Source organism: Microcaecilia unicolor, chromosome 8 (genome assembly GCF_901765095.1).
Source record: "Microcaecilia unicolor chromosome 8, aMicUni1.1, whole genome shotgun sequence".
In the NCBI taxonomy this organism is placed as follows: domain Eukaryota; kingdom Metazoa; phylum Chordata; class Amphibia; order Gymnophiona; family Siphonopidae; genus Microcaecilia; species Microcaecilia unicolor.
The window spans coordinates 243,285,122-243,306,186 of NC_044038.1; the positions used below are offsets into that span (position 1 = coordinate 243,285,122).

General features: G+C 43.4%; 1 protein-coding gene across 2 annotated transcripts in view; it reads left to right on the forward strand.

The window, feature by feature from the left end:
• The window catches only part of NECAB3 (N-terminal EF-hand calcium binding protein 3), a 145,172-nt gene extending 124,548 nt beyond the window's left edge, over positions 1-20,624 (forward strand). For both annotated transcript variants that reach the window (XM_030212374.1, XM_030212373.1), the window contains exons 6-13: positions 2,191-2,327; positions 4,276-4,397; positions 7,404-7,483; positions 9,137-9,190; positions 10,214-10,326; positions 11,379-11,456; positions 12,566-12,657; positions 20,387-20,624. In XM_030212374.1, coding sequence (XP_030068234.1) covers positions 2,191-2,327; positions 4,276-4,397; positions 7,404-7,483; positions 9,137-9,190; positions 10,214-10,326; positions 11,379-11,456; positions 12,566-12,657; positions 20,387-20,415 — 705 coding nt within the window. In that variant the 3' untranslated portion in view covers positions 20,416-20,624. The remainder of the gene's footprint in view (positions 1-2,190; positions 2,328-4,275; positions 4,398-7,403; positions 7,484-9,136; positions 9,191-10,213; positions 10,327-11,378; positions 11,457-12,565; positions 12,658-20,386) is intronic.
• The last annotated feature ends 441 nt before the right edge of the window (positions 20,625-21,065 follow it).

Here is a 21,065-nt window from a genome sequence, read left to right on the forward strand (position 1 = left end):
CTAATAGGTTCTCAGGAGATAAGCTTTTTGTTGTACTGTTAAAAAGCCTGTGTCCCGAAGGTTATTTTGTACAAAGGCGCAGTGCCTTCAAGTTTCAATGTTTATTATGTATTTGATTGATTGACTGGAATTTATTAACCACCTTTATGATGACATTCACCCAAGGTTTGATATACCACCCATTAGTTTGTACCATCTGCCTCCATTGTGCTAGATTTGAAAATGCAATTTGTGTGGAACTTTTCCTCCTCTAACCTAAGCACAGCTCTAAGAGGACCTTCGCTCCTTGTGGTTCAAAGTGTTCTTGTCATTGGACACTGTATGGAAGAAAGTAATTTTCAGAGAGCCAATTTACCCAAGTACATGGCTTTGAAAATTGTCTTCTAAATCTTTTCAAGGAATAGCCTCCCTAGAATTCTGAATTGTTTGTAGCCAAGGCTCGGATTTGTTTAAATGCTTTGTTTAATCACCATGATCCTCAGTTTTTGACTGATGGAGGATGACAGCTGCAGTAACATTGCCAGGTAGAAACCCTTGCTTAAGAGCAACCAGAGCCAGCTGGTGTTTAAATATGGAGCTGATCATTTCACAGTACAGATGACGGAATAATTAGTTTCCATAACCAAGTTCAAACACTTCAGTAATTCATGCATGCGGATAATGTGCACCGACTTAATTTGCATGGATAAATTTGGAATACTCATCTGCACAATTTTCAAAGCAGTTTGCCCGGGTAAATATTTTATCCGCATTATTTGACTAACTGAAAACTGTCCTTCCATGATGCAACTAAAATACATATCTTTAGTGACACGGGGTCAGATTCAGTAAATGGCATCTGAAGTTACGTGCTAAGCACCAAATCTATAAAAGTAACTTAGCACTAAGCAGCCTTTATAGGATAATGCTAAGTATGGATTATGGGTGAGGGTTTAGTTTTCTATGAGCAATGCTTTATATTGTTTTAAAGGGATTACAAGTGGTGGTGTGTTTTATTATGGATAATATTTTATATTGTTTTATTATGATGTTTTATATTGCATTAAGAGGATTATGGATGGTGGTGGTGATGTGTTTTATTATGGATCTTTTATATTGTTTTATTGTGGTGTTTTATATTGTATTAAGAGGATTATGGGTGGTGATGGTGTGTTTTATTATGGATGTTTTATATTGTTTTAAAGGGATTACGGGTGGTGGTGTGTTTTATTATGGATAATGTTTTATATTGTTTTATTATGGATAATGTTTTATATTGTTTTATTATGATGTTTTATATTGCATTAAGAGGATTATGGATGGTGGTGGTGATGTGTTTTATTATGGATCTTTTATATTGTTTTATTGTGGTGTTTTATATTGTATTAAGAGGATTATGGGTGGTGATGGTGTGTTTTATTATGGATGTTTTATATTGTTTTAAAGGGATTACGGGTGGTGGTGTGTTTTATTATGGATAATGTTTATATTGTTTTATTATGGATAATGTTTTATATTGTTTTATTATGATGTTTTATATTGTATTAAGAGGATTATGGATGGTGGTGGTCGTGTGTTTTATTATGGATGTTTTATATTGTTTTAAAGGGATTACGGGTGGTGGTGTGTTTTATTATGGATAATGTTTTATATTGTTTTATTATGGATAATGTTTTATATTGTTTTATTATGATGTTTTATATTGTATTAAGAGGATTATGGATGGTGGTGGTCGTGTGTTTTATTATGGATGTTTTATATTGTTTTAAAGGGATTACGGGTGGTGGTGTGTTTTATTATGGATAATGTTTTATATTGTTTTATTATGGATAATGTTTTATATTGTTTTATTATGATGTTTTATATTGTATTAAGAGGATTATGGATGGTGGTGGTCGTGTGTTTTATTATGGATGTTTTATATTGTTTTAAAGGAATTACGGGTGGTGGTGTGTTTTATTATGGATAATGTTTTATATTGTTTTATTATGGATAATGTTTTATATTGTTTTATTATGATGTTTTATATTGTATTAAGAGGATTATGGATGGTGGTGGTCGTATGTTTTATTATGGATGTTTTATATGTTGGTTTATATTTTGTTCTACACTGCTTCAGGCTTGCAGGCAGTATATAAGAATTTTAAATAAATAAACTTTGTGATGCCTCCTCAGTACATCTCCCTCACTTCTCTCTCTTCACTCTCTCAGGACTATGAGAGCGCCTCCAAAACTCACCAGTTTGTCACTCGCTTTCTGCTGCGGGAGACAATGAGTCAGTTACAATCATTGCAGAGCTCGCTGGGCTGCGCCTTGGACACAATTGAACAGCAGACAGGCCAGGAAAGGTGAGCAGCTTGTGGGGACGGGAGGAAGGCCATTGAGAGCTTCCCTTGACACATTCTTGAGAGGGGTGAAAACAGCTTTTCTGGAGAATCCCACAGTCCCCTGGATTCTATATACGTTGAGCAGAGTTCTGTGTGCAAATTGGCACATGTAGCCGAATCATGCGTGAAACTTAATTGGGAAAACAAGACCATCAGTGCCACTACTTGGATACTAGCAAGCGATTATTGGTACTAATTGCAACTAATTAGGATTTATGTACATAGCTCGCTAAGCATATTCTATAAAGCAATGCATGTAAATTGGACTGTGCAGATCTCAAAAAGGGGGCAGGGACATGGGTGGGTCATGGGCGTTCGTAAAATTTACACACAGTGTCATAGAACATGCCAGATCCATGCCTAAATTAATCGTGTGCTTTTTACACCAAGTTTTAGTTGGCATAAATGGCCAGGACTAAATTTACCAAATACTAATTATAGACGAGGAAAATAAATCTATCTCATCCTGTAAATAATTCTTAAATCCAAAATGAAGAGACTAGTTTCCTATGATCAACACAATCTTGCATTATTCAATTAATAATCAACAAAATAATGTAATTGTGTAAAAGGTCAGCTAAATACTGATATTTGATTGATTAGATGTTCTATCAATGGACCCATTAGTGGAAAAAATGTTTGGCCACCACGTTGACGCAGCAGTCCATTTATTATCAATTTAGGGAATTTTTTTAGGGATTTCACGCATGGAGGAGGCACTTTCAACACATTGAAGACTCTTTGATTATTGATTCTCAAGAGTTCCGCTGGTTGCTTCATCAGCTGAACAGAAATTTAGCCTCTCAATCAGATAAGTACATTTCACTTTAACATCTTACAATATAGAAATCATGATTGGTGCAATGATTGAATGAGGGGTTAACATTTTATAGCTATATCATCTGTAACCACTGAGCACCTTTCACACATTTATATTTATATATATTTTATTATTAACTGAACAATGCAAATTTAATAATCTGATTATAGATGCCTCGATAGTGACATTTATTATTATTTATTTGGATTTTAGTAGCTCAAGGTGAGCTACATTCAGGTACTCTGGATATTTCTCTGTCCCTGGAGGGCTCATAATCTAAGTTTGTACCTGAGGCAATGGAGGGTTAAGTGACTTCCCAAGATCACAAGGAGCAGCAGTGGGATTTGAACTAGCCACCTCTGGATTGCAAGACTGGTGCTCAAACCACTGGGCCACTCCTCCACCCCAAATAATCTTGTTACTCTCTGGGGTTCTACATGGAATGTTGCTACACTTTGAAATTCTGCATGGAATCTTGTTATTCTTTAGAATTCTAGAATCTTTATTTATTTAGATTTTGCTCACACCTTTTTCAGTAGTAGCTCAAGGTGAATTACATTCAGGTACACTGGATATTTCTCTGTCCCAGGAGGGCTCACAATCTAAGTTTGTACCTGAGGCAATGGAGGGTTAAGTGACTTGCCCAAGATCACAAAGAGTAGCGGTGGGATTTGAACCGGCCACCTCTGGATTACAAGACCGGTGCTCTAACCACTAAGCCACTCCTCCACTAGCAACAGGCTGTGTAGAATCTCAAATAGTACCAACATTCCATATAGAATCTCAACTAGTAGCAACATTCCATGTAGAATCTTCAATAGTAGCAACATTCCATATATTTATTTAGATTTTGCTCACACCTTTTTCAGTAGTAGCTCAAGGTGAGTTACATTCAGGTACTCTGGATATTTCTCTGTCCCAGGAGGGCTCACAATCTAAATTTGTACCTGAGGCAATGGAGGGTTAAGTGACTTGCCCAAGATCACAAGGAGCAGCAGTGGGATTTGAACCAGGCCCCCTCTGGTGCTCTAACCACTAAGCCACTCCTCCACTTTGTCAGAGAACAACTGATCTTTGCTTTATTCACAGATGTGAACTAAAGAAGCCTGAAGCCCTGTTTGGCTTAAGGGCTGGCAGAAGGTGCAGTCGGAAAGTGCAGAAGACTGTCTGCCTGTCTCCAACAGACACATTATCTGGAATGCTGACTACAGGTGAGGTAGAGAGAACTCTTTCACACTCTCCTACATTAATTACAGTCTGAATCTTTAAACCTGACCCATATTCACAGAGAGAGAATCACCTGCCCGATATTCAGCTAGTTCTTAACCACCAATAGCCATGGATAAATTAAATCCGGTTATTCAATGCCAGGCCATGTCGGCATTGAATAATCAGGTCAGTGCTGAAATCTAGGAACTGGCCAATTATCAGCCTGTGCCTGGATAGCTCAGTGGCAAAACTTAGGGCATCCTTTCTGCTTTATCCACCTACCAACCAAAACTGAATATTGCCACTAACTGGTAAGTGTGGAGCTCTGCCTCAAACCACCCTGGCAGTAACCCAACAGCACCGTGATGCTCAGAGGAGATATTCAATGATACCGTCCAGTTAAGTGGTTCTGCATATCTCCTCCCAGCCCACTCAGCATGGACTCTCCTGCCCAATTTAACCATAGGCGGTCGGTGGCCCAACTGTTTGGGGAGGCTAAAGGGGGTGGGGTTGGGGGCAGAGCTTAAACCCATAATTGTCACCCAGCATCAAGCACCCCTTCCTCCCACCCACCTAGCACCAGGCAGGCAGGCACCCCCTCCCTCCCTCCCACCCACCCACCCACCAAGCATCAAGCGCCAGGCACCCCACCCAGCATCAGGCCGGCCTGCCTGCCTGCCTTCCTTCCTTTCTCCCTCCCACCCAGCAGCATCAGGCCTTCCTCCTTCCCTCCCTCCCACTGAGCACCAGGTCCAGTTCCCGCCCCCTCCCCCTCCGAAATTTAAAACTTGATACCTGCTCGGGGTTAAGGGAAGGCGGCGTCGGCAGCGACACAGCACATCAGCACCAGTACATAAGTACATAAGTACATAAGTAGTGCCATACTGGGAAAGACCAAAGGTCCATCTAGCCCAGCATCCTGTCACCGACAGTGGCCAATCCAGGTCAAGGGCACCTGGCACGCTCCCCAAACGTAAAAACATTCCAGACAAGTTATACCTAAAAATGCGGAATTTTTCCAAGTCCATTTAATAGCGCCTTCAGCTTCCCTTCGTTCTGTCTCTCAAGTGCTGGAAGGTGCGCCGAGCCAGCACGCGTTTCACTGGTGCTGACGTGCTGTGTCGCTGCCGACGCCGCCTTCCCTTAACCCCGAGCAGGTATCAAGTTTTTAATTTCGGAGGGGGGGGGGCGGGAGGCAGGCGGCGAAGGTCACAACTAGGCTGGGGAGGCTTAGCCTCGCCAAGCCTCTTATACGGGGCGCCTATGAATTTAACCCTTTAGAATAACAGTCAGGCTAGTATGTTTATGCTCAGTTGTGTCTGAATGGGCAAAGTGCCGCAGCTGTATTCTAATTGACTTATTTGCTGGTGTCATAGTATAAGAGATGAAGAATGGATGGGTCAAAGACCAGTAAGAGAGTAATTTTCAGGACATTATACATGAATAAACCAGCAGACGTCGAAGCCAGCGGGCCAACATTCAGCGGGAAATAGCTGGGTAGGAGAGGCAGCCCACTGTGCCACTCTCTGGCGAGTGCCAGGATGGGAGGAAGGATTTTTAGTGCTGGTGCCAGGATAACTATGAAATTATGTTTACTGAGATGGTTCAAAAAATATATATTCTCATGCACATTTTGACTGAACATATTACTGTATATATGCAATCCTAATTCTATTGATGTTTTAAATACTGCCTACTTTCCTATAAGGATTCGTAGCAGTTAACAAGCAAGACGGCCTTCTCAGTTAAGGGATATGCACATTAGCAATAAACACAAAAAAACTTAGGTGTGGAAATATATAATCGTAAGATAATAGTAAAGATAGAATTTATTTATTTACGGTTCATTTATATCCCACATTTTCCCCACACATGCAGGCAGAAAAATAGGAGGAATTACAAATTATGAAGATACGGATAAGTGAAAAAGATAAAACAAGGGGGCATTGACTAACAGCGGAAAACTAAGCAGGGAGGGGAACGTAAGGGAATATTAATCAGCAGGGGAACTAGCGGAGTAGGTTGCAACAAAGAGGTAGGTCTTCAGTAATTTCTTGAAGAGGGTGTGGTCCGTTTGCATTTTGAGGTGCCTCGGCAGAGCATTCCACAGGTTTGGGCAGCAATAGCGGAAAGACGAGGAATTGAGTGCCGAGTTTGAAAGCTAAGTATTCTTTCAAACGTCATCTATTTATTTATTTATTGCATTTGTATCCCACATTTTCCCACCTCTTTGTGGGCTCAGTGTGGCTTACAATAAGATATGAATAATGGAAATACATTTGTTACAACTTGGTTATGGGTTACATTGTACAAGTTATGCGAGACCATCGAAGTATCGTTAGGAGTATAACAATGGGACATCAACATTGAAACGTTGGAAAGAGACAATGGGAAGCTTAAAGGGCAGTGTTAAAACACTAAGACATATGGTGTACATATTTCTGTGAGTAAATGTATGAGTGATGTGGTATTACGGGGGATGAGGGTCAGAAGTGGATGTATGATGCATTGATGATCAGTGAGTATAGACTCTATGTGTTTTGGCTCTTTCCATAAATTGTTTCAAACAGATGGGTCTTCAATAATTTGCGGAAGGAAGCTTGTTCGTAAATCGTTCTTAAGTTGCGCGGCAGTGTATTCCAAAGCTGCGTGCTCATGTGAGAAAAGTGTTTATCTGTTGGGATGAGTGCATTAAAGACTTTTTAGTCATCACTTGGGACAATGTTTCTAAGGACTGGATAGTTTGCACACAGTCCATGAGATTTTTGGCCAATGATGGTCTGTTCGGTGGGAGGGAACTGACAGGGGAGTGAAGGTCATCTCTGTCTATGTGAGGTGCCCATCTCATCACGGTGGCCACTTCTGCAAAGGTAACCTCACAGAAAGCATTGCTAGCCACTCATTGCCACATGGTCTACTCCTAGTTGGGTGCATGGGTCCGATTTGGTCTTGTCTGTGATTGGCTTCTAGTGACTCTGCTATGTATTTCCCCTTTGTTACTACTGCAGGGGTCTCTGTGGAAACCGATAATCAGTGGATGGCTCAGATTAACAGATTACAGCATCTGATTGACAAACTAGAATATAAGGTAAGGCCATAAAAGCATCATTTGCTGAACGGGCTTTTCACAATAGGTGATGTGGACAGGGCTGACGCACATATCCACTCCATTAATTTTCAGGCCCCTGGGATCCCACTGCTGCTGTAATGATGGTTAAACTCAGCTACCCCCCCCCCCCCCCAACAACGATTCTGTAAAAATGTATAAGTAGATATCATACTTTTAAATATTAAACTTCATTTTGTGTACATAAATATATTTAAGAACAGCCCTACTGAGTCAGACCAATGGTCCATCTAGTCCAGTATCCTGCTTCTAACAGTGGCCAATCCAGGTTACAAGTACCTGGCAGAAACCCAAGGAGTAATTTCACCAGTACATTTGAATTTTTCAGGAACTATGTTTGACTACCCTGGAAGCAGGTTTTATGAACCAAAATGGCATTAATCTGGATGTGGGTGTCGGGTGTTATGAATAAATTTGAACAGCTCTGTATTCTGCATATCCAAATAGGTGGTCGGTTTTTTGTTATTCATCCTTGCGATTTGTCAATGTTAAAAAGATTGTTCTGTGAGTGATATAATTTTTGATACATGGTTTTACACAAAAAAATAGGGAAGACAATTGAGGCAGATGATTGATTCAAGAGCTCAGGTCAGCATAGCTGTGCGCTGTAGGAGATCCGATAGCTCATTTTGTTAATAACATCTGATGCCCCTTTTGTCTTGTGAATAAAATTTTATATAAAAAGAACTATTTAAAAAAACAAGTACAGTATTTGATTAGTCAATGGATTGATACTGTTGCCACGTAGTCACCACTCCTGTGTTTTTTGCTATAGAATCCCAAAGAGTAGTAAACCTCCGGAATCCCAAAGAGCAGCAAGATTCCGGAATCCCCAAAGAGCTGCAAGATTCCATGCTACCAATCCCAGGGACAGCACTCACTTTTCCCATGACTATTATAATATCAGGTTATGGACTTTTCCTCCAGGATCTTCTCCAAACCTTTTTTTTTAAACCCAGATATGCTAAATGCCATTACCACACCCTCCTTCAAGGAGTTCCAAAGCTTTGAGTGAAAAAATATTTTCTTCTATTTGTTTTAAAAGTCTGTGTAACTTCATGGAGTGCCTCCTAGTCTTTATTTTTGTTACATTTCTACCCCGCGCTTTCCCACTCGTGGCAGGCTCAATGCGGCTTACATGGGGCAATGGAGGGTTAAGTGACTTGCCCAGAGTCACAAGGAGCTGCCTGTGCCTGAAGTGGGAATCAAACTCAGTTCCTCAGTTCCCCAGGACCAAAGTCCACCACCCTAACCACTAGGCCACTCCTCCACTCCATACTTATACTTTTAAAAAGTGAACAATCAATTCACATTTTCCCCGTTCCACACCATTCAGGATTTTGTAGACCTCTATTATTAGCTAATTATGTTACGTGTGTAACTAACCCTATTCTATAACGGGGTGAGCAATTGCCCACCTAACTCTAGTGGAGGAACAGAACTAATGTGTGAAACTGGTTACCATCCAAATCAAGGCCCAGATGCCTGAACCAGCTTGTTGCTTTTAGTAATGAGCACAGGATGGTGGGTGTTGGAAGTTTACTGTCACGGTGGTGGTTTTCTAGAGGTGGCTATGGCTGGAGAAAGTAATGATCTTCCCCTTCTTCTACTCAGAGTCCACAACTGGAGCCTGTGAAGGAAGAGAGCACATGCAGACCTCCCGATTCTGTGAGTAGGACCGAGTTGCCACAAACCATAAGTACTTGCAATGCAGATGGCAAAACCGTAATTATTTTAAGTACGAAATCGACAGTTACAGCACTGAAAATGTATTTCAGCGACACACTAACATTTTAAAAGGCAGTCAGGCACTTGTTAACAGGTAAAAGGACCACTGGACCAGGGAAATGGGCTTAGCAGCAGGACCTCCAGAAAGTCCACTATTTCCTCCTATTTGTCTTAAAAGTATTTCCATGTAATTTCATTGAGTGTCCCAACATATGTGTATTTGATCTTGATCGGTCCTGAGTTTAGAAGTCTGCCCGGCCCTGGTCTTGCCCTCGAAGCACCACTCCGGACCATCCAGATCCGTCTAGTCATAATCGGGGCACAGACCATAGAAGTCTGGCCTTACTTCTCAGTTACTGCAGTTACCGTCTAATCACCACTAAGTTTCATTCGTGTCCATCTTCCCATAGAGGAATCCTTTGTGGGAGTTCCATTACCACCTCCCAAGGGAGGCAAGCAAGGCATCTACCACCCTCACCGTGAAAAAGTATTTCCCGTAGGGATCAGGGCGTACAAGACTTGGAATTTCTGTGCTGCCTTCTGGCTTAAGGGTTGCTTATCTTTCTTGAGGTCCTTTGTTCAAGGCCTGCTGCTGTCACACTCCGACAGCTGTCTTCTAATACGCATTGCTACGATTAGACAGTTTTCATTTATTTAATTACTGCCATTTTGATGGCATCTGACCGACATTGTTTTGGATATATAACATTTAGAAGTGTCTAAATCAGTGATTATCAACCCAGTTGGGCTTTCAGGGTCTCCACACTGAATACGCATGAGAGAGATTTGTATGTGGTGCCTCCGGTATTTGCAGATCTCTCTCTCTTGCGTATTCATTGGTGTTTTCTGAAAACCCGTCCTGCTGGCTATGCTCTGAGGACTGAGCTGAGAATCACTGGTCTTATATTGTTAGACTTACTTTTTGATACAGAACAACTGTAAATGTATTGTCTCTCTCTGCAGCATATCCTGGTAGCCCAGAGGCAAATATCGATCACTGAAAGTGGCTTACAAGCCTTCCGACAGGCACTGAAATCTTATGCAGATTCTACAGCCAATCAGAGCAGCTGCTTACAGTAAGTTACTCCTGAATAGCTTAAGTCTGCCCTAGAATGTGATTGTGTATTAGGTTAACCTGATCTATTGATGGAGCACAACACTTTTTATACTACAATACCTACCATTCTATGCGGTGCACAAGTTAATGTACCAATTTGTCATAAAACAATAGTCATAGTTAATACTTCCAATGCTTCTGGAATTTGTTGCCAGGGAATGTGGTAAAGGTGGTTAGCTTAGCGGGGTTTTAAAAAAAGGTTTGGCCGGCTTCCTAAAGGAAAAGTCCATAGACCATTATTAAAATGGAGTTGGGGAAAATCCACTGCTTAGTTCTGGGATAAGCAGCATAAAATCTTTTGTACTTTTTAGGGGGGTGTCTAGAATTGGTGGCGGACATTTTTATGAAAGTGTAGAAAAAAAAAAAAGAGCTAGAAATGAAATTCAAAAACAGTGCCCAGAGCAGTCCTTGGGACACACCTAGCCACTACTACTACTATTTAGCATTTCTATAGCGCTACAAGGCGTACGCAGCGCTGCACAAACATAGAAGAAAGACAGTCCCTGCTCAAAGAGCTTACAATCTAATAGACAAAAAATAAATAAAGTAAGCAAATCAAATCAATTAATGTGAACGGGAAGGAAGAGAGGAGGGTAGGTGGAGGCGAGTGGTTACAAGTGGTTACGAGTCAAAAGCAATGTTAAAGAGGTGGGCTTTCAGTCTAGATTTAAAGGTGGCCAAGGATGGGGCAAGACGTAGGGGCTCAGGAAGTTTATTCCAGGCGTAGGGTGCAGCGAGACAGAAGGTGCGAAGTCTGGAGTTGGCAGTAGTGGAGAAGGGAACAGATAAGAAGGATTTATCCATGGAGCGGAGTTTTCAAGATATTGACCATGAATATGTACGAGATTTAGTTCCATGTACTGTCTCCATTCTATGCAAATCTCACACACATTGATGGTGGGTATCCTGAAAGCCTGATTGGCTGGTTGTGTCCCAAGGATGTAGAGGAAAGTTGGTGGTAAGAAAATGAAATTTCTATGCACTAAGGTTTTTAGTGACCTTCTTTTTCAGTGTTTCTGCTCATAAGCTCACCAGTGGCTGCTGCTTTATGCTGTATGAGTTCTGGCAGGATACAAAGTCCTGGAGAAGGTAGGTGAGCAGAATTTAGCCAACCCTGTCCGCATCATTTTCTTTCTGATTCCCACCACATGCGTGGAAACCATTAGACAGTCACCGTAAGTTTGCAGTAAGCAGAAGAGCCCCCTATACCACAGGTGCGATATGGTAGGTTCCCCTGCACACAAGCTGGGAGCAACATTTGGGGGCAGCCACATAAGTTTCCATGGCAGGCCCTGAGTGGGTTGGGTTCTGAGCCTGCCCAAGGCAATGAAGGGTTAAGTGGTTTGCCCAGTGCCACAAGCAGCTACTATGGGATCTGAACCCGGGCTTTCTGGATCACATCCCCAGTTGGTTTGGATCCAACCTCATCCCCGCCCGTCTTGTCTCTAGTCAATTTGGATTTATTCCCAACCCTAGGCGCAGGGCTGCAGGTGCGCATTAAAGTCCGAACGGCCAGAGAGGTTCAGTGCAGGTGTTGACTCACCAGGTCTGAGAGTGGAGAGGATTTAATGGCGGGTTTGTCATCTTCTACAGCTAGAAGGGTCTCAAGTTTAAAAGACCGATGGGAGGTAACAGAGCTAATGCACGTCGGAATAAAAACGAAAGTGTCAGAACACATTGGCACCTGCTTTTCTGTGTATAAATATGCTAAAAATGTCTGTCAGGCTGATATTTACGCACCTGCGCTGAACCCCTCTGGCCGTTGCTCAGCCATTATTAATGTGCACCTACAACCCCATGGCTAGGCGTCCTGCAGCTTTCTGCAACGGCTCCTCGGTGTTGTGTGCAAAATGAGAAGTTTCTAAGGGAGTCCTGTAAAGAGCAAGTTGAGAGATGATGAGGAAATGGATAAGGGTTTTTATGGTGTGGAATTTCATTACCAGTTTGAAACCTCTGGCCTAGGATGAAGAATATTAACCAATCAGGCCACACCCAATGTCTAGTTGCAATAAATTAATAACTTGTTTCAATCCTTGCAAAGCTAACAAACTCAAGACAAGTCTAGGCGAAACTTAACTTCTCATTCTCATCTGCAATGCTTAACCTCTCATTTTAACCCTAGTTTTTTAAATGACTAACTATAATAAGAAGACATCACTCTGATAGTTATATAAATCAACAGCCTCATTACCTTTCAGTCACCTGCAGTCCAACTACAGCAAAATCTTCCAACGGGCAACTATAGACTTCCTGGAGTCTCCGGAGCTGGTCACCACCATGCTCTTTCCAAGTGAGTTTCACTTTTTTTTCTCCCCTAAATACAGCAGGTACTAGGGCTCTTAGCGAGCACTTGCATTTGTGAACAAAGGTGCAGCTGACCATTATCAAAGGGATAAGCCTGCCATGTCCACAGAATTCTGGCCTTCGGAAGGGTCGGGTTCCAGCTTAGTGAATTTTGGGTTTTCATTGCTCTGAAGCAAATCAAATGCATGGTCATTCATGTTAGTACAGCTAGTTCAGGCCAGTGGCGTAGCTACGTGGGGCCTGGGGGGGCCTGGGCCCCTGTAGATTTGGCCCTGGACCCCCCTGTCGATGACCCTCTCGACCCCCCCCCCCCCGCCTTTGCTGGCGGGGGACCCCAACCCCTGCCAGCCTAGATCCTCTTCTTTCCGCAAAAGGCTTCCTTCCTTCTGTTTCTGACGTCCTGCACGTACAACGTGTAGGACGTCAGAAACAGAAGGAAGCCTTTTGCGGAAAGAAGAGGATCTTGGCTGGCGGAGGTTGGGCTCCCCCGCCAGCAAAGGCGGGGGGGGGTCGAGAGGGTCATTGGCAGGGGGGGGCAAAGTTGGTGGTGGCGGCGTCGGCGTCAGCAATGGCGGGGGGTGGGGGTTGGCAATGGCGGGGGGGGGTCGGCGGCACTGGGGGGGGGCTAAAATGTGCCCCCTCACCTCGGGCTCTGGACCCCCCTCCTGCTGAAGTCTGGCTACGCCCCTGGTTCAGACTGAACTGTACGTGATGGAATAGGCCAATCTAATAAATTATCTGATTTATTTTATTATCTGGCTTTATTTACCACCTTTTTGAAGAAATTCACCCAAGGCGGTATACATCAAGAATAAGCTAGACAGACAATATACAATCAGAGCAGGAAACATATTCAAATAACAATATATATGGCACAGTATTGCTACTTACAGTGTCAAGTCTCCCTCATTCACCCTGGGTGGAATCACTGGGAGCTTCAAGCTTTTCTGATTTTTATTCTTAGGTGGAGCCAGAAACAACGAAGGTAGCTCAAGAGAAAAGACGCTCCAAAAGTGCTGATAAAGAAACTCAAAATAGAAAATTGTTGCTACTAGGGAATTCCATCATCAGAGGAATTAACTTTGGAGCATAGTTCAAGGGGCCAAACAAAGTGAAATGCCTTCCTCAGCTACTAGGAAAATATGGATTACATAGTAACATAGTAAATGACGGTAGATAAAGACCTGTACGGTCCATCCAATCTGCCCAACAAGATAAACTCATTTTACATGGTATGTGATACTTTATACCCGAGTTTGATTTGTCCTTGCCAATCTCAGGGAGCAGACCGTAGAAGTCTGCCCAGTTCTTGGACTAAACGTTCTGAAGATTCTGGAATCCTAAAGAGCTACAAGATTCCGGAATTCCAATTAGTAGCAACATTCCATGTAGAACCCCAAAGAGTAACATAGTAACATAGTAAATGACGGTAGATAAAGACCTGTACGGTCCATCCAGTCTGCCCAACAAGATAAACTCATTTTACATGGTATGTGATACTTTATACCTGAGTTTGATTTGTCCCTGCCTTTCTCAGGGCATAGACTGTAGAAGTCTGCCTGGTACTATTCTTGTACTAAGTTCTGAAGCTAACGTTGAAGCCCCTTAAAATTTACACTCCAGCCGATCCCTATCTATTCAGTCACAATCAGGGCAGGGCGTACACCGTAGAAGTCTGTCCAGCTCCTGTTTTGTTTCCATTTACTGGCATTGCCACCCAATCTCTGCTAAGATTCCACAGAACCATTTCTTCTAAACAGGATTCCTTTGTGTTTATCCCACGTATGTTTGAATTCCATTACCGTTTTCATCTCCACCACCTCCCGCGGGAGGGTATTCCACATATCCACCACCCTCTCCGTGAGAAAAATACTTCCTGACATTATCGGAGAAGAGCAGAAGGGTTCTAACACTGATGCTGTTACCACCTGGGAACCAATGACCTGGCCAGTAATACCCCACTTGTATCACAGAGAGGTTTTCAGGAGATGGAGGGGGGGGGGGGGGTTAAAATCTTTGGTACAAACGGTAGCTTGTTCTGAAATACTGTAAAGGAGCGGAAAGATTACAAAATACTGAGAACTTCGGTAGGTGGCTCCAAGCCTGCTGTCATCAAGAAGGTTTTAGGTACGTAGGGAGATGGGGCATAAGTACATAAGTAGTGCCATACTGGGAAAGACCAAAGGTCCATCTAGCCCAGCATCCTGTCACCGACAGTGGCCAATCCAGGTCAAGGGCACCTGGCACGCTCCCCAAACGTAAAAACATTCCAGACAAGTTATACCTAAAAATGCGGAATTTTTCCAAGTCCATTTAATAGCGGTCTATGGACTTGTCCTTTAGGAATCTATCTAACCCCTTTTTAAACTCCGTCAAGCTAACCGCCCGTACCACGTTCTCCGGCAATGAATTCCAGAGTCTAATTACACGTTGGGTGAAGAAAAATTTTCTCCGATTCGTTTTAAATTTACCACACTGTAGCTTCAACTCATGCCCTCTAGTCCTAGTATTTTGGATAGCGTGAACAGTCGCTTCACATCCACCCGATCCATTCCACTCATTATTTTATACACTTCTATCATATCTCCCCTCAGCCGTCTCTTCTCCAAGCTGAAAAGCCCTAGCCTTCTCAGCCTCTCTTCATAGGAAAGTCGTCCCATCCCCACTATCATTTTCGTCGCCCTTCGCTGTACCTTTTCCAATTCTACTATATCTTTTTTGAGATACGGAGACCAGTACTGAACACAATACTCCAGGTGCGGTCGCACCATGGAGCGATACAACGGCATTATAACATCCGCACACCTGGACTCCATACCCTTCCTAATAACACCCAACATTCTATTCGCTTTCCTAGCCGCAGCAGCACACTGAGCAGAAGGTTTCAGCGTATCATCGACGACGACACCCAGATCCCTTTCTTGATCCGTAACTCCTAACGCGGAACCTTGCAAGACGTAGCTATAATTCGGGTTCCTCTTACCCACATGCATCACTTTGCACTTGTCAACATTGAACTTCATCTGCCACTTGCACGCCCATTCTCCCAGTCTCATAAGGTCCTCCTGTAATCGTTCACATTCCTCCTGCGACTTGACGACCCTGAATAATTTTGTGTCATCGGCGAATTTAATTACCTCGCTAGTTACTCCCATCTCTAGGTCATTTATAAATACATTAAAAAGCAACGGACCCAGCACAGACCCCTGCGGGACCCCACTAACTACCCTCCTCCACTGAGAATACTGGCCACGCAATCCTACTCTCTGCTTCCTATCTTTCAACCAGTTCTTAATCCATAATAATACCCTACCTCCGATTCCATGACTCTGCAATTTCTTCAGGAGTCTTTCGTGCGGCACTTTGTCAAACGCCTTCTGAAAATCCAGATATACAATATCAACCGGCTCCCCATTGTCCACATGTTTGCTTACCCCCTCAAAAAAATGCATTAGATTGGTGAGGCAAGACTTCCCTTCACTAAATCCGTGCTGACTTTGTCTCATCAGTCCATGTTTTTGTATATGCTCTGCAATTTTATTCTTAATAATAGCCTCCACCATCTTGCCCGGCACCGACGTCAGACTCACCGGTCTATAATTTCCCGGATCTCCTCTGGAACCCTTCTTAAAAATCGGAGTAACATTGGCTACCCTCCAGTCTTCCGGTATTACACTCGATTTTAGGGACAGATTGCATATTTCTAACAGTAGCTCCGCAAGTTCATTTTTTAGTTCTATTAATACTCTGGGATGAATACCATCAGGTCCCGGTGATTTACTACTCTTCAGCTTGCTGAACTGACCCATTACATCCTCCAAGGTTACAGAGAATTTGTTTAGTTTCTCCGACTCCCCCGCTTCAAATATTCTTTCCGGCACCGGTGTCCCCCCCAAATCCTCCTCGGTGAAGACCGAAGCAAAGAATTCATTTAATTTCTCCGCTACGGCTTTGTCCTCCTTGATCGCCCCTTTAACACCATTTTCGTCCAGCGGCCCAACCGACTCTTTGGCCGGTTTCCTGCTTTTAATGTATCTAAAAAAATTTTTACTATGTATTTTTGCTTCCAACGCTAATTTCTTCTCAAAGTCCTTTTTTGCCCTCCTTATCTCCGCTTTGCATTTGGCTTGGCATTCCTTATGATCTATCCTGTTACTTTCAGTTGGCAGGAAAAAGAATCCTTGGTGAGAAATTCAGACAAAATGTTTCTAGGCATTTAAATTAGAAGGTGGGGGTGAGATATGGAGGCAGGACATTTCAGGTAGTCCCCCCCCCCCCCCCCCCCCCCCCCAAGCAAAAGAAACAGGATGTGATGGTACTGAAGAAAACAATTTAATCTTACCAATTCACTTCTTAGGAACGCAGTAAAAGGTACAACTGACCTTTACATGAGGAGAGTAAATATAAGCAAGAGAAAAAGGGGAACTGATCTGGTTCTCCAAACAAGTAGCTGAGAAAATAAAGGCAAAAGAGTTGGCATTCGTGAAATACAGACGAACGCAAGAAGAGGAACGCAGAAAAGAATACCGGGTGAAACTGAAAGAAGTAAAGAGCTACATACAGCTGGCAAAAGCACAAGCGGAAGAATAAATGGCTAGAAAGGAGGAAAACTAAAAATGGAATCGTGAGACTGAAAATGCTGTGAAGGGCTATGTGGAGAGTGATCAGGGAAACGCCAACAAATACTTTTGTTCTGTGTTCATGGAAGAAAATCCTGGAGAAGGACCATGATTAGGTGGCAAAGGTACATATGAGAACGGAGTAGATATTGCACCAGTGGCGTAGCCACAGGTGGGCCTGGGCCCACCCACTTAGGCCTCAGGCCCGCCCAACAGTAGCACATGTTTAGCGGTAGCTGGTGGGGATCCCAACCTCGGCCAGCTCAACATTTCCCCCTAATGGTAACGAAAACACTACTCTCCACAATATCGGCACCTGCGCATGCTCAGTTTTCAGTGCATGCCTGCTGCAGACTGCATTTTCTCACCAGCTGAGATATTTTTTGGGTAGTGGTTGGGGGGGACAGAACACTTGGTGCCCACCCACTTCTTGCCTAGGCCCACCCAAAATCTGTTGTCTGGCTACACCCCTGTCCATATTCACAGAAGAAAATGTAACAACTTGAACTGAAGATGGACAAAACCAATCTTTTCCTATAGAGTCATTGAAATTTGGAATGACATTTCTTTATCTGTGAAGAAGCAATCCTCTCATGATTCTTTTCACAAATGCCGTAAGACCTATTTATTTCAAAAATTCTTGATTGTTAATTCTGTATATACTATGTGTAGCTTTTTATTGTAGACTGCTCTGGACCTTTGATGGATACAACAGTCTGTAAATACAGGATTAGACTAGTCCTGAATATGTAATTACCCTAGAGGAAAGGAGAAATACGGCACAGACGTTTAAATACTTGAAAGGTATTAATGTAGAAACAAAGTTTTTCCAGAGAAGGGGAAATGATGAAACTAGAGGACATGAACTGAGGTGGTGGGATGGTAGACTTAGTTAATGTCAGGAGAGGGTGGTCAGTGCCTGAAATGCCCTCCCGAGGGAGGTGGTGGAGACAGAAATGGTGAGAGAATCCAAAAAAGCGCGGGATGAACACAGAAAATGGATGATATTTTAAAAAAAAACCCCACTTAAATGACTCCGTGTGTCTTGATGTGTCGAGTGGTGCTTAAGACAGTGACTTCAGCTGTGAAGAACTAAGGCCAAGGCCGGGCAGATTCATATGGTCTGTGTCCTGTATATGGCATGACAGTGTAGGACGGGCCAGAGACAGGGTGCTGGGCTCGATGGACCCTTGGTCTGTCCCAGCATGGCGATGCTCATGTCTTAACTCCAGTAGTTGGAATGTAAGAATTGTGCCAGGTAGACTTCTACAGTCTGTGTCCCATATATGACAAGGCAGATCGGGGTAGGCTGGACTGGGCAGCGATGGCAAACCTAATAGTTGGAACGTAAAGGACAGGCCCAGGTAATTTCTACGATCTATGTCTAGCCAATACCGCATTCGTTGTTGGTTTAATGTAATCATGAATTGACAAGGAGTGTGACTAGTCATTCAGGCCTTTAGCTGCTGTCATCTACTATGTTACTGTGATGCCTAAGGTTTGTTTGTTGTCAGCGAGCCTGGGAATTGAGTCAGATCGTCTGCACAGGACCATGCAACGTTGCTAAAGAGGGACTGTGGTGACCCTGCCTTGGTCAAATACTGCAGCCATTCGAAGCATGACAAAGAGCTATATTTACTGCAAAAGGACATATTAATGTGCATTATTTACTGCGGGTCTTCTCAGACGCAATGAAACTTAATAGTGGGTGAATGCAGTAAATCTAACCCAAAGTGCAGGGTAGGATATTTTCTACATCCTTTAGGGGGCCTACTAAGTGCGTTAGATTTTGCAGTTATTGTAGCTTAATAGAGAAAATAACACGCAGCAGCAGCAGCAGCAAATATTGGGGGTGTCCCCAGCATTTTCCTATGCAGCTGGTGCATTAGTGCAGTAACGAGGTTGCAGCTAGCGCAGTGGTGCAGTAAAGAGATTGCAGCTAGTGCAGAGGCGCAGTAAAGAGGTTGCAGCTAGCGCAGAGGCGCAGTAAAGAGATTGCAGCTAGCGCAGAGACGCAGTAATTAGGTTGCAGCTAGCGCAGCGGTGCAGTAAAGAGATTGCAGCTAGTGCAGAGGCGCAGTAAAGAGGTTGCAGCTAGCGCAGAGGCGCAGTAAAGAGATTGCAGCTAGCGCAGAGACGCAGTAATTAGGTTGCAGCTAGTGCAGCGGTGCAGTAAAGAGATTGCAGCTAGTGCAGAGGTGCAACAAAGAGGTTGCAGCTAGCGCAGCAGTGCAGTAAAGAGATTGCAGCTAGTGCAGAGGTGCAGCAAAGAGGTTGCAGCTAGCGCAGCGGTGCAGTAAAGAGATTGCAGCTAGCGCAGAGGCGCAGTAACGAGGTTGTAGCTAGCGCAGCAAAGAGATTGCAGCTAGCACAGAGGCGCAGCAAACAGGTTGCAGCTAGCGCAGAGGCGCAGTAAAGAGGTTGCAGCTAGCGCAGCGGTGCAGTAAAGAGATTGCAGCTAGCGCAGAGGCGAAGTAACGAGGTTGTAGCTAGTGCAGCGGTGCAGTAAAGAGATTGCAGCTAGTGCAGAGGTGCAGCAAAGAGGTTGCAGCTAGCGCAGCGGTGCAGTAAAGAGATTGCAGCTAGCGCAGAGGCGCAGTGAGGTTGTAGCTAGCGCAGCGGTGCAGTAAAGAGATTGCAGCTAGTGCAGAGGCGCAGTAATGAGGTTGCAGCTAGCGCAGCGGTGCAGTAAAGAAATTGCAGCTAGCGCAGAGGTGCAGCAAACAGGTTGCAGCTAGCGCAGAGGCACAGTAAAGAGGTTGCAGCTAGCGCTGAGGCATTTAGCACCCTCATATTTAGGAAGCAGTTAAGTGTCCCACGCTAATTGCACATTAGTCAGGGCGCGGTAAGTACGTGTTACTTGCTCTCCACCCAGTTCCGCCCCTAATACAAAATTTACTGAGTGCACAGTAACTTTAAAAATACTGCAAAAGCAGTGCGTTTGTGCATTAGCTGTTACTGGGCTGCTAAACCATGCGTTAACAACCTAATGCACTTTAGCAAATGGGCCCCTTAATGAAAAGCCAAATGTTCTGATGGTGGATGATCATATTTTGGTGTTACTAAACTAGAATTTTTCTCTTTCTTCATTGACAGCTTCATGGTGGATAATGAACAATAACTGAAGTTTACGAATGCAAAGCTGCTGAGGCCCTACAGATTAATCCCTTCAAGGTTCCCTCCTTCACATCCAGCATGTATCTGCCTGTCACCCCAGCTGGGGTTCTCCTTTGGATGTTAAACATTTTGCCCAAGTAAATAAAGTGAACTGAGAAACAGACTTTAAAAAGGGCTGGTTGAAAAATCCATGCAGAACAGGAATTTAAATTAAAAAAAAAAGTACAGTAACGGATGTGACCTGCCACAAAAAAAAAAAAAAAAAAAAAAAGTAAAATAGTCAACAGCCCACAGCGAAGTAAATAGTGAAATTCCAGTAACTCAGCCAGTGCTACTGTCAGATTAATCCCAGAATGTTCTGGAAGTAGTGACCTGCACCAGTTTAAACCGATGCTCCCGAACCCAAACCTCCAAGTTATTATCATCTTACTTACGAGTTTCCACAGTAAAACCTGTTCAAGAGCAAAACCCGCTACTTCAGCTCCCTTCCGTGCTGCAAATCTGTTGTGGCTGATCCATGTTGAGAAGGTTTTCCTTGAAGGGATATAAACAGATATTAAGACGTAGAGATAAAGGTTTGGTTATTTATTTATGACAGTAAGAGTTTTCCTCATACTTCTCTCCTGTGTGAGTTTTAAGACTTGTGATAGATGACGTT